Source organism: Clarias gariepinus, chromosome 16 (assembly GCF_024256425.1).
Source record: "Clarias gariepinus isolate MV-2021 ecotype Netherlands chromosome 16, CGAR_prim_01v2, whole genome shotgun sequence".
NCBI lineage: Eukaryota > Metazoa > Chordata > Actinopteri > Siluriformes > Clariidae > Clarias > Clarias gariepinus.
This window is the reverse complement of record NC_071115.1, coordinates 4,232,728-4,246,709: the sequence shown is the minus strand read 5'-3', so window position 1 is coordinate 4,246,709 and position 13,982 is coordinate 4,232,728. Positions and strand designations below refer to the sequence as shown.

The 13,982-nt window shown below is 40.8% G+C and overlaps 2 protein-coding genes across 2 annotated transcripts; both read left to right on the top strand.

Moving 5' to 3' along the window:
* The first annotated feature begins 286 nt into the window (after positions 1 to 286).
* si:dkey-283b1.7 (von Willebrand factor C domain-containing protein 2-like) lies at positions 287 to 7,732 on the top strand. Its single transcript, XM_053515256.1, has 5 exons — positions 287 to 452; positions 5,221 to 5,645; positions 6,036 to 6,165; positions 6,562 to 6,652; positions 6,952 to 7,732. Exons 1-5 carry the CDS (start codon positions 287 to 289, stop codon positions 7,127 to 7,129), a joined length of 990 nt encoding a protein of 329 aa, XP_053371231.1. The 3' UTR covers positions 7,130 to 7,732.
* A 1,612-nt stretch (positions 7,733 to 9,344) lies between these two features.
* Positions 9,345 to 13,517, top strand: rpl23 (ribosomal protein L23). Its single transcript, XM_053514843.1, has 5 exons — positions 9,345 to 9,469; positions 10,248 to 10,331; positions 11,191 to 11,319; positions 13,027 to 13,140; positions 13,388 to 13,517. The coding sequence occupies exons 1-5, from the start codon at positions 9,457 to 9,459 to the stop codon at positions 13,468 to 13,470; spliced, it is 423 nt and encodes a 140-aa protein (XP_053370818.1). The 5' UTR covers positions 9,345 to 9,456; the 3' UTR covers positions 13,471 to 13,517.
* The last annotated feature ends 465 nt before the right edge of the window (positions 13,518 to 13,982 follow it).

Below are 13,982 nucleotides of genomic sequence, written 5' to 3'. Positions count from 1 at the left end.
TCAATCAATTAATCAATCAATCAATCAATCAGAAGGCAGATGAGGGGGGAAATGAAAGGAAATAAAATGTCTAAAAGGTGATGTCTTCTTTCTTTTCTTCCTAAAATTTTGACCCCCAGGTTCCATAAGTGGCTCCTAGCGCCTCCGGTAACGGGAACGGCATGCGCGTGCGGCATCGCGCGACATGGACCGAGAGAGACCGAGAGATAGAGATGAAGAGATGGAGAGAGGGATGGATGGAGAGAGGGATGGTGCACTGTGGGTGGAGGGATGATTTAATGTAAGGATGGAGCTACGGATAAGGGGCTCGGTGGCGCGCGCCTCTCCGCCCGGTACGCTCCCGCTCTTACCGCCGCTGGTTTTTTCCCCTCACGCGCGGTTACATCCACATCCGCGGCGCCCGGTGACGGACGGACACGAGGCGACCGGCTCGCGCGGCTCCTCTGCGCCATGTACCGGGAGGAGGAGGAGGAGGGGGGTGTGGGGGGGGGCAGTGAGGGGTGGTGGGGGGAGGGAGAAAAAAAAGGAAAGAAAAAAAAAGGGGGGGAGGAGAAGAGAAAGGAAGGGAGAGAGAAAGAGAGAGAGAAAAAAAGAGAAAGAGTCCTGTGATGAAGAACAAAACGCGACGTGTTGCGGAGAGAAAGAAGAAGAGCAGAGAGCGCAGAGAGGAGGCGGGAACGCAGAGAGGAGGCGGGAACGGAGCGGAGACAGACAGACAGACGGACAGACCGGCCCGAGATCCCATTGGCGCACAGCACTACTGCCTGTGTCATCAAAATCACCAGAATAATAATCATAATAATCATAATCATAGTCATTATCATCATAATAATACGTAATAATAATAATAATAAATATTTTATAATAATAATAATAATAATAATAATGCACAATGTTGTACAGTTATATTGCACATTACTATATACTACCCATATTCTGTTTGTTTAACACAAGCCAGAATCAGTTTCTCATGTTGTTGTTGTTGTTGTTGTTGTTGTGAGCCACTACGCTATATGGAGTTTGCATGTTCCCTCCGTCTTTGTTGGGTTTCCTCCAACAATTCAAAGTTGTATTACATATTTAATAACAATAATAATGATAATAATGCAGCATTTCTTCACTCAAATGATAATTTCGGCTAATAGGGTCGCCTCAGTGGACCACAACCTGGCACAGATTTTACACCGGATGCCCTTCCTGACGCAACCCTCCCATTTCTTTCGGGCTTGGGACCGGCACTGCATGGTGAGGCATTGGAAGAGCTCAAACCCAGATCCTCAGATCCCCAAACCAACAACCTACTGTAGAGCCTCAGCTGCCTGAGATACCACTCCCCCAGGTTCTCATAAGTCATTTAAACATTACTGGACTTTCTCTGCATCTGGAAAATTATGCTATTTTTACCTGTGATGGTGGCATAGTGGTTATCACCTCCTGTGGACTCGCACCTCAAGGGTGGAGGGTTCGATTCCCACATCGGCTCTGTAGTGTGGCTTGGTGGGTTCCTCCGGAGTACTGCAGTAGTTTCCTCCCACAGACTGGGTTAATTAGGTTAATTGCAGTTAACTGACCCTGGACGTGTGAGTCCACAGTGCTGACCACTACGCAATTTGGAGTTTGCATGTTTTCTCCGTGCTTGGTGGGTTTCCACCATCTCAAACGCTGGCCTCCCAGGAACTACTTTGATGGCTAAAAAAATGTAGTATTGTTCCTGTATTGTGTAAGTGGTGTTGGTATATGATCGTGTGTACAGTCCTTCTACAAGTTGGTGACAAGACTTTTTTTAAATGTCTGCACTGTTCAAATGTTTTAACTGTGGCGGCGAGTCTCATCACCGTACTGTGCTTAAAGTCTTCTGTAAATTTCAATCGGCTCTGTGCAAATCCCAGTTTGACTTGAACGCCCCTCATAGAAGTAACAGTGTTTCACCTGGTGTTTCTCTGCAGGACTTTTGCAGGAAGCTCAAGGAACTTTGCAGGAAGCCACATTCACAGGTGAATAATAATAATAATAATAATAATAATAATAACTCAGAATTTCCAACCTGTAACTGGGAAGAAACAAAGAAAACAAAACCTCAAACTGGAATTCCCACATGGATTACGCTTTATATCGAGTAAATAAGCATAGTTATGTTAATATATGATTTTGATTTTATAGATGTACTGTAGATACAGTAGATGGTTAGATATACTAACCATCTACATCTAATCATGTTATACAGATTGATAAAACAGCTTGATTGTGTGTGTGTGTGTGTGTGTGTGTGTGTGTGTGTGTGTGGTTGGCAGGTTCCTATCCACCATGGGAGACGTGTTTGCCTTCCTCGTCCCTGCATGCTAATCAGTCCTCTATTAGCTGTGTAACAATCATCACAACGAACAATGAGCAAACAACACTGCTAGCGCTCTCTCTCTCTCTCTCTCTCTCTCCAGTATGAATCATACAGAATGGATTTATTGAAAGTTAATGATTGGGCATACAATATTAGTGATGTATCGTCACCAATACACTGAACAGATTATCAGAGTGTTACTATAGATTTTATTAGCACCGCTAACTACGCCAATGCTAACAACTAGGGTGCCATCATTTTTATTAATACTATAAGAAAAAATAAATCTTAAATGAAATGTAATACAAATCATGAAAATGCAATTTATTATTATTATTATTATTATTATTTTTAAATTTTTAAAGATGTTTTGATTATTTAGCCATGCTAACGATGTAGCTAGCAGGAAATGGACAGTTTAGCAGAGCGCCCGGAAAATCGTCCGTCGTAATTTGAGTTGTTTCATGTCGTTCTGATGTGTCTCTGACTTACTCACGACAGAGTGTGATGTCAGAGTAATAACCTCGCACCAGTAAAGGTGGCAAGATTCAAGATACAAAGAACTTTATTAATCCCTGAGGGAAATTTGCTTTGTCTTGATTGCAGTTGCTTTCCATTGTTCCAAAAAAGTAATAAAAAAGTAATAAATTAGACAAGGGGGAGGATATTTTTTAATTAAATTAAATAAAATTAGAAAAGGGGGGAAAAACTACATAAAAACAATAAAATTCCGTACTGCCCTAATAGGAAGGCACAGCACGTGAGTCATGACTGAATTCACATATATTGCACTTGGAAGGAATTCCTGAAACCAACTCCATCTGAGACGTAAGAAATTCCTCCTTCTCCACCTTCTCCTCCATGCTTGTCTGCCTCGGGGTACTCATCTGTTCTCCACCAGTCTTGCCTTTGTGTGTTTGTGTGTGTCTCGTGCCTGTCCTACCCTCAGCCCCGACTGCTTAACCAGGAAAGAACACCAGTAATGAGAATCAATATCGTTTTCAATTTGCAGCAATGACTCTCTTCCTTGCATTCTGATCACAGCCGAGGTTCTGACCCACACCCACCTCACCACTGGAGAGAGAGAGAGAGAGAGAGAGACCGCTGCCATATGTCCCCTGGAACATGTAGCCCTTTACCACTAACATGGTATAGAGCCTACTGTAATTAGCACGTACTCAGATTGTTTCCGTGTACGGAGCTGTGATTTCTGAGAAAGCCGTATTTGACGCAGGTGTGGTCCAATATTTCTTCAGTTGCCCACTCATAACTTCGTCTCCTACCTGCAATTAGTTTCTTTTAATTTTAGACAAACAAAAATAGAGAAACAGCTTAGACCTACTGTATGATGGCATAGTGGCTTAAAGGTTAACACTGTGGCCTTGCACCTCCAGGGTTTGCGTTCGGTTCACGCCTTGGGCTGTGTGCATGGAGTTTACGGTATGTTGTACTTGTTTGATGGGTTTCCTCTGGATACGCTTGTGTCCACCCACAGTCCGAAGACATGCAGGTTAGGTTAATTTGCATTCCTTAATTGCCCATAATGTGTGAGTGAGCGAGTGTGTCTATCCTGGCATATGTTCCAGGTCCCTGTGACCCTGTATACAGGATAAAGCGTTATAAACTATGAGTGAGTGTGCTTACAGCTGTATAATCACCTCATCCTGGTAAACACACTACACAACCTCTCATTAAATGGTGGATCACTGCTACAAATATAATGATCCTTTAGGGATACAAGTCTAAATCCAAGTAACATTTTGTCTATTTACAGTCATAATGCATCAAACCCTCATCTGCTCAAAAGCTGCTTTATATATTTATAATATCTAGTGCCCTCTGCTGGACAAACAGGAACATCACCTGAGCTCCTCTGTCCATATTTCAGCCAGTCTCTTTACATTAAACTATAGTTACCCTATACACAGCCACATTCAATACAACATGCTTCTTATACATTTAATGTACATAGTATAACCAATACAGTATAAGATTTAAATAGCATATAACACTATGAATGTTTTACATTTAGATTGCAATTGGTTTTATAGTGTCAGTTTGTCAACATAATTTTGAGAACAAATACACAACTGTCACTTCCATTAAAAAAAGCTTATTTTATTTCATTATGTCATTCACTCTGTGTTTTGCAGCATGCCTTATATATACACACACACAGTATGTTTCTTTCTTCTTTAGATAGATAGATAGATAGATAGATGAACTAATTAATGAATCAACGACAGATCAATAAGAAAGAAAGAACCTCACAGGCCAGTTCATTAGACAATTTGATTTCCCATCTCAACACCTACAGTATATAAGCAGTTAAGTATCTAATCAGCCAATCAAATGGAAGTAACTCAATGCTCTCAGACATGTAGACAGGATCCAAACACCTGGTCTGACGAGCCTCGATTTCTGCTACAGATAGTCGGGTCAGAATTTGGCATAAACAACAAGAAAGGATGGATCCATCCGGCCTTGTGTCAGTGGTTCAGGGTGCTGCTGGTGGTGATTTTCTTGGCACACTTTGGACCCCTAAGTACCAACTGAGCATAGTTTAAATTGCATAGTCTATCTAATTAAGTGGCCCAGAGAGAGAGAGAGAGAGAGATAGAGAGAGAGAGGAACAAATGGATGGACAGCTCTTTGACTAGCAGGGTGCCATTAATTTTGGAAATGAAAACAGACCACTGGATAGATAGATACACAGATAGATAGATGTTGTTTTACAGTAGCTTCTTCAGTTACATGCACTGTGCTTTTGGTCACATGGAAAACACACACACACACACACATACAGTGCACACACGCCCACACACACACACACACCTCACGCTCCAGTGCCTTGTGAGAGAGTGTGGTGTGCTGTGTGCTGTCAGTGAGTGTGAATAGTAAAACCATGCGCTCTCTCGCGCGCTGTCTGTGTCTCGCGCTCCTGTGCGCTGCTCTCCTCCACGCCGCCTCCGAGTTCTCCTCCTCCTCCTCATCTTCATCCTCATCTTCATCCTCCTCCAACTCCAACTCCAAATCAGACCTGGACTACGAGTTCGGAGATTACCGGGGCAAATGGTGCATCGACGATCACGGCTTCGTGTATAACATCGGCGAGGTTTATTACCCCGGGCGCGCCACGTGCCCGTGCACCTGCACGGAGGACGGACCGGTGTGCGTGCGCCCCAAGTGCCCGCGCATACACCCGCGGTGCACGCGCATCAGGTACAAGGCGTGCTGTCCGGTGTGTGAGGCCATCAGCAAGGTGTGTGTGTACAGAGGCAGAACATACCGGCTGTTCGAGGAGTTCAGGGTGAGTGTGGAGTCTGGCACGAGCCTGATGATGTCCTGGATGGAAGTGGGACTGTGTGTGTGTGTGTGTGTGTGTGTGTGTGTTTAGATGATCCTCTTACGAGAAAGTCTTTAATGCACCTGTGTGTGTGTGTGTGTGTGATAATTGAATTATTCAGGTGATCTTCTTAAGTGAAAGTATTTTATGCTCCTGTATGTATGTGTGTGTGTGTGTGTGTGTGTGATAGTTGAACTGTTTAGATGATCCACTTGAAGACTTTAATGCCCTTGTGTGTGTGTGTGTGTGTGTGTGTTTGTGTTAGTTAAACTGTTCAGATGAGCCTCCTAAGTTTAAACTCTTTAATGCCCCTGTGTGTGTGTGTGTGTGTGTGTGTGTGTGTGTGTGGATTAGTTGTCTAGGTGTGAGCGGTGTCGCTGCGAGCCCAGTGGTGAAGTGTACTGCAGCATTTCGGACTGTCCGGCTTTGCACTGTGTAAACCCTACATACGAACCCAAACACTGCTGCCCTGTGTGTAAGAGCGGTGAGAAACACACACATACACACACACACACACACACAATAAGGTTTGTCTGTTCTCTCTCTATCATTCACTGTTTGTTTTTTTTACTCTGTCTATCTCTGTCTGCTTTTCTGTCCATCAGTCTGTTCGTCTGTCTGATCCTCATCTTTCAGTCTGTCTGTCTTGGTCTCTTTCTCTGTCTCTCTTTGTCAGTCTGTGATTCTGTGAATCCGTCCTTCAATCTGTCCGTCCGTCTCTCTGTCACCGTCCTCTGTGACTCTGTCTTGTCTTGGGTCTGGTCGATGTATCCGATGTTGTGTTTGTTGTTTACGCGTCATGGTGACGCAGTGGAAAAACGGTGATGCAATGTTGCTGTTCGATGAACTGCTTACTAACAGCCTTCCTCTCTGTAAATAGAAACTGGAGCACGGCCTGCTGGGAGATTGGAGGGCCAAGGGGGCAGCGCTGATAACAGCATGAAAGGAACAGATTGTGTGTGTGTGTGTGTGTGTGTGTGTGTATGTGTTTATAATGATCTCTTATAAGTAAAGTCAGCTCCAGGCTCTTTACATTTATACTCCAGCATGTCTCAGAATCAGGATCTGGATTCTAATTGGTCAGAGGGTGTTGATTAATTTTAAACAGTGTATACATGACAGAACTGGTTTTAGAATCCTTTTTAGACTTAAAGTAGAAAAGTAACCTGGTACACATTTTCCAGTTAAGACTCTCCAGATGTCTGCTGAGGAGTAGCGCATTTTGTTCTTGTGTTTCTTTCAACAGCATGTTCGTGTCTTTGTTTTGAAGGTCCAAACTGCTTTGCGGGAAACCGCATCATTCCGGCTGGAGAGAGAGTGGAGGTGGACGAATCGACTGTCTGTTTCTGTACCTACAGAGACGGGACCTGGCAAACGCACCCACACGCCACATGCGAACAGCGGCAGCGGCCAGACGAAGAAGTGTTCAAGCAGATGGAGGAGCATGAGATGGAGAGAGAGAGGCAGAGAGAGCGAGAGCGCTTGCCCAGGTTGGATGCTATCCCATGATGGCTTGAGCATCCACGGCCTGGAGAAACACAACCTGCGCTGTACTGAGTGCCAACGCCGACCTCGTCCACACCCCTCCAGACCCCAAGACATCCGGTTGCAAGCATTACTTTACTGACTGCATCCTGGGATACGTCTTATATTCACACTCCAGGGACATATGGTGTGACATGCTAAAACATGTTTTAATTATACCTTGAGTATTTTATTAAAAACAAATATGCGATAACAGTCAGATGAACGCCACAGTCACTGATCGGACCCGTATGAAACATCTCAGAGGTTCTTATACTCTTCACTCGCTAGTTAGATAGGTCTGTCAGAAGTGGCCACACAAATGATGGCATGGGGAAATGATTAGCCACGCCCACTTTATGTTAAAGGTTAACAGTTATAGTGACGAGCATGTGAAAACTGGAAAGTTTTGTTTTGCGTAAAAGAAAAAACTTGATTGGTGTACTTTACAAAGAGCCACTTACATTTTCATGACTTGTAAATTCATTTCTTTAAAAGTATAAATAAAACAGCACTTTATTACTTAACTTTCTGATCTTTTCTTTTCGTTTTTTACATTTACCCTGTACAGCACCACATATCGCTAACTAACTTTAATATGTATCTAACATTAGAAAGTTCCTAAATCACTTTTTTTGCCTTTTAAGACAGCTGACAAATCCTGTGCTAGTCTAATTTCTGAAGACATCTCCAAACACTTCTGTCTTCATTATAGGTCCTGAATTAGTTTTTTGCAAATGTTTTTGTGCATTTTGTTTTTACACATCAAGTACTTTAAATCTACTGTATAATAAGGTCCTAGGACCTACAGTACTGTTAAACTTTACTGTATAAATTCAACATTGTTGGGCATAAATATAATTTTATTTGTCATTCTACTGGACAAAGATTTCCTTAACGTAGCTAGAACACTTCAAGAAAATAGTGAGACTTATGGTAATGCTAGGCGGCTCGGTGGCTTAGTGGTTGGCACTGTGGCCTCACACCTCCAGGTTCGATTCCCACTTTGGGTCTGTGTACGTGGAATTTGTGTCCTCTTCCCGTGCTTGATGGGTTTCCTCCAGGTTCTCCGGTTAATTGGATTGGATAAGGTCAACTGGTGTCCCCAAACTGCATGTAGTGTGTGCTTGTGTGCATGTACACTGAGATGGATTGGCACCAGGATGTACCACACCTTGTGCCCAAAGTCTCCTGGGACAGGCTTTAGGCCCCCTCGACTCAATAAAAAGATAAAGCGATATAGATGATGAATGAATGAATGAATGTTAGCACCAACATGACTATAAATAAATGACAGAATAGTAATCGATTGGTAAGTCGTTAATAGTATAGACTTAATTCAATTGAAATTAATTAATTTTATTATTAGCAATGTTAGCATTCAGAGCCAATTTAGTGACTCAGTGACTGCACAAGCATGAGTTATAATGATCGATTATCCCACAACGGTGAAATGGGTAAATCTGAATCCTTAAATATAAAATTTATATTTAGACACGTTAGGCAGCATTAAGGATCCATAGTTTAAAAGATAATAAAAAATATATTATAGAGCGGAACCTTGTCATACAGATTTAATCAGTTTTGGAGGCGAGTTCTCAAAAAAACAATTAAACCTTTACAAGACATGTAAATTAAGAAAAAATAAATGAATCAAACATGAAATAAACACACATTAAACTTTTAATTTTATTAATTTAATTATGCAGAGGCAAATTTCTAGCAAGATTTCAATTCTTAAGGCGAAAATTCATACCACTGTATTATTCTAATCTACATGAACACTTGAACGCTGCGTAGCCTGAAATAGCTACAAGTGTCTGTGAATTTTAATTCTATTAATATTGAGTTGTATAAATTAGTTCATATTTAAGGAACTGATTATTATCATTATTTTTCTCTCATGGCTGGCAAAGGACTGATGCTGAGGTAGATTTCTTTTACATGTGATATATAGCTGTTTTTTTTTTTACTTTGTCAATAAAAATTTAAATCAGATTTTATTATTTAAACATGTATTCAGTGCAGAATAATGAGGAAAAGATACACTGTGAATTATTAATATTTCTTATATTAATACATAGTTGTATACGTTTGGTTGATTTTTAATCAGGCGAACGCGGCGGCCACACACAGGGTCCTCTCAGGCCAAACGGTCGCGTTCAAACCGGAAGTGCCGATTTCTGTGGTGCGCGCGACGCTATTTCCCAGCGTTCCTTTCTCCCTTCTTCCTCTTACCCTTCCGGCAGCGATGTCTAAGAGAGGTAAAGATCTAACTCTGAATCTGAGTTAATCCTTACAAATGGACGCGTTTAAACGTGTACTTTGGATGGATATCGCTTCAAAATATGTTATTGTTTGTATGTTGGTGAATATTAATTGAGAAAAGTGTTTTATCTGTTAATAAAAAAAACAAGAGTGTTTTAGCTTGCTAGCTTCTCGCGCGGGGAAGCTAGCATGTCCAAAACTAGCTGTAATTAGTCCAAGCTTTAAGTCATTAAGGCTGTAATAATTTATTTAATAAATAGCTTTTATATAGAAAAACACTTTATTTAGGAAACGTTGACATTATGGGTTATTAAGAAGCTCATGTCGGATAGAAGGAGATTCAGTGAGGTTGGTTTTATCATGCAAGTGAGTATAGATCATGACAGATACTGAATATAACACTTATAAATTCACACACACAATGTGAACCTGTTGCTTTGTGGTCTGCTTCTAATGTGATAGTTTTAATCAGAAGTGAAGTATTTTGAGAAGTGTTCGCAACTCGCATTTCCTGGATAAAATATTGCATGTTGTTGCTCTTGTTTGCACATTTGTACATGCATTTAAGTAGTTTTTTCTGTCTTTTATATAGTGCTTACTTAATTTGTTTAATTAGCTAAGCTGATGTCATAGTTAGCTAGTTTTTGTTGGTTTATGTTTAAATTTGTATGTTTGAAGCACTTTGGTCCTGGAGGTATGTTTAGTTTTTGTATACTAAACTTTAAACAGTTGAACTGACAAAAGCCTACTTGACTTGATATTTGTTTCTTTCAGGACGTGGTGGTTCTTCTGGAGCCAAGTTCCGCATCTCACTGGGTCTCCCAGTGGGAGCGGTCATCAACTGCGCAGACAACACAGGTAACGCAACCTGTCACCGGTTACTTTAACCAGAACTTCTCATTCAAGGGTAAAATTGTGATTTTGATCCTAGAATCTAGATATGAGTTGATTCACATTTATAGTAGGAGAGGGTGAAGATGCTGTTTTCCAGTACTACAGTTGGGTGACCCCAAATTTGAGTTTGTTCACAGTTGAAATTAATTCACAGCTCAATGTTGTAGTGTATTGGGTTCTCTTGGGAAACAGGGTTGGGAGCTGATCAATCTGTGATCTCTTTCGAAGCGGTTAGGTGTTCTGTGTAACAAGAGTTGGGGAAATGTTTGCTGGCTAACTTGGGTTTATTAAGAATGTTTGTGTGGGAAATCTTCAGGACTGGTGTTGGGAATAGGATAAAGATTGGAAACCACATGAACAGGTTTAAGTTGTAGGTTACTCAGGATCAGGGTAGGATCCCAGGGTTCTGCATGGCCTGAGTTGGGAAATCTAGGGTTATCAAAAATCCCTGTTCTCTTTTTCCTCCTCTTGCAGTTATGTGCAGTTGTTTATCAGAGTTAAATAAGACTCAGTTTTTTTTTTTGTTTTTTGTTTTGGGTCAGACGCATTATATTGTTTAAATATCAATAATTCCTGAGTTTTTGAACTCCTTCTTTAAAGCACTTGCTTTGTCTGCTCAGTGGCTGAGTGAGTTGTCGTGGAAGGAAATAGTGAACCCCATTGCTCTTGGGTGAGATGGCAGCGTTACATTCTGTACTGTTCAATCTCAATCCGTGATGGAACACCTTTAGTTTTAACCTGTTAAATCTCCAGTGTTTAAATCTGTTCTGTACCTCTGGTGACTAATTTAGTGGGTTTTTTTGTTTGTTTTTCCTCTTATCAGGTGCCAAGAACCTGTACATCATCTCTGTTAAAGGCATCAAGGGCAGACTGAACAGGCTTCCTGCCGCAGGTGTGGGTGACATGGTCATGGCCACTGTGAAGAAAGGCAAGCCAGAGCTCAGGAAGAAGGGTATGTCTCATCGGAGTGCTTACACACACAGCATCACTTAGGGCATCCATGGCAACCCACAGAGCTCTATTAGTGCTGGTTAGGCTTGGGTTCTATGAAACGAAATCAAGGGAGAAAATGGGACATTTTGTTCTATCATGTGGCCATTTTTGTAGAGAGTAATGTACCAAGATGGACTTTCTGGCAATTCAGAAAAGTTTTCAGATTTTCAGACAATACACCACAATTTTTTTCTTCTTTCAGTCAAAGTTTCTTCCTCCTATACTGCAGAATTTTGTTCATGATAAGTGTGTGTTTTTGTAGACCAAAAAAACACGATTGTGGTATATGAAGTGAAATAACCTTTTTTTTTTTTTTTTTTTTTTTTTTTTTAACTAGTTTTAGATTTAAAATGACTCAGGATATCCTCCATAGTCCAGAAACGTACATGGTGGTAGACTAATTGGCATCTCCAAATTGCTTGTAGTGTAAGAGCAAGTGTGCGCCTGTGCCCTGCTGTGGACTAGCACCCTGTCAGTGTACCCATCAGGCCTCCTGTGACCTTTTACAGTACAAACCTTATAGAGATTAAGTGCATTTAAAATAAATAATTTGAGTGACTGAACACAAAGCGACTCATTTTCTTAACATGCATGATGGATTTAAAGCATCAAGTCTCACAAGTTGTCCAATCACAATCCTTTCTGTGCGGTTGCAAATGGAGTGGCTTGAAATGGAGATGTGCGAGTGTGGTGTGTGCACACAACCACCGTATGCTCTGCAGCTTTGCACTTGAGGCTCATCCATTTTGGAAAGATTCAGCTCAAGCACGTCTTTTGCAAGCTAGGTCAGTTGTATGCAGGTGATAAATCTGTCATGTTGCTGCTTGGTAAAAAACCTTTTCTCAAACCATTTACAGCCATGTTTATAGTGCGGCACTGTTTTTGTCTCAGCCATGTTGTGTATTAATGTGCTCACAGTAGCGTTGATTGCAAATACAGCACATTCTTCAGCGTAAAGAAATGAGACAAGAAAAGTCTTGTGCAAAGTTGATTTGATAGCTACTGGTCTAAACGGTCAATTATCTTTACACTAATCGCACTCAGACAGGTTAGTGCTTTTATCACATTGATCATGGAGGAGGGTAATAAGGCAAATGTATCTGTATACTCGACATTTCTGCTGAATAAAATAACAGTACATGGGTTTACTGATAAAGTCCACAAAGTGGAAAAAACACTCCTAAACTTGAAATGTTTCATTAAAAATTCCAATAGCCGTGAGTTTTTTGAGAAATGTACTGTGATAACGAAATTGAGTGCATTTTCATGTGTCTTTTGGATGATCAAGTTTACATCATTATAAAAAAATAAATGTGCAGATGTTAAGTTTTAATCACTGCAGCTTTTTGACTTAACCAGTCTTTATTCTTAGGGGTTTAAACTTAACAAGCTTCTTGTAAAGTTTTATTCTATAGGTGTATGGTTTATGCCTTTTATTTCAGTAAGTGATTTGTAGTAAATTAAACCCCTTCCTCTTACTTTAAATGCTAGTTTACACAGTGCAATTACTTGTCTTCCCTGATATACATTCTGTCTATGAAGATGTTGATGCTTGAGATTTTATTCTGGAATTAAAATCCTGCGCATTTGGTTTGACCTTAAAAGCAAAAGATTGTAGTGCAGACAAGATGCACAATATTCACTCTTGTCCCTGTCTGTGTTCCAGTGCATCCTGCGGTGGTGATACGACAGCGGAAGTCGTACCGGCGAAAAGATGGTGTGTTCCTGTATTTCGAAGACAACGCAGGGGTCATAGTAAACAACAAAGGTGAAATGAAAGGTGAGTTCATGATGCGTGCACACACAGATTTCCTTCTCTAAAGCACTTGCTTGGTCTACGTAGTGGCTGAGTGAGTTGTCGTGGAAGGAAACAGTGAAGCCCATCGCTTTTGGGTGAGATGTCAGTTTCACACTGTACTGTTCAATCTCAATCGGTGATGGAACAAAATAAATAAACACAACCCAAATGTCTAATTTATGACGAGTGTAAAATTATATCGTTGCTAACTTTTCACTGATATTTTTAGGTTCAGCCATCACAGGACCCGTAGCCAAGGAGTGTGCAGATCTGTGGCCCAGGATTGCTTCAAACGCCGGGAGCATCGCCTGAGCGCTTACTCGGCTTGCTTTTCTTTTCAATAAAATATTGAAAGTCCATCCAAGTGTCTGTGTGCGAGTGGCAAAAACTGCTAATCAGATTTTAGATGACGTTTGAGTTTCCCAATCTAGGAATCAAGAGTTTAACAAGTATTTACCTGATTAACTGAAAACCCTAACATCGACAAAATTTAAGAAATCTTACTGAAGGGTGTACTATTACGTATATCTTATTTAAAAAAATGTAGCGATTGACTCAAAGTTTAGAAAGTGAAAACATGGGAGTATAGATTTGCAAAAGTAATTTGGTACAAAAACTGCAGTATGGTGCATAATTAAGGAATATCACATGAGAAAGGGAGGGATGTGCTGGATATCATGGCCATATACTGAAATATGAACATCTGAGTAACTACATGTCCTTTGCAAACAAAATTAAATGGGCTTCATGTTGAAAATGTAATTATTGAAATTACAACATATTTAAATGAACATAGATTTAATTGATTTTACAAAGAATTCAAC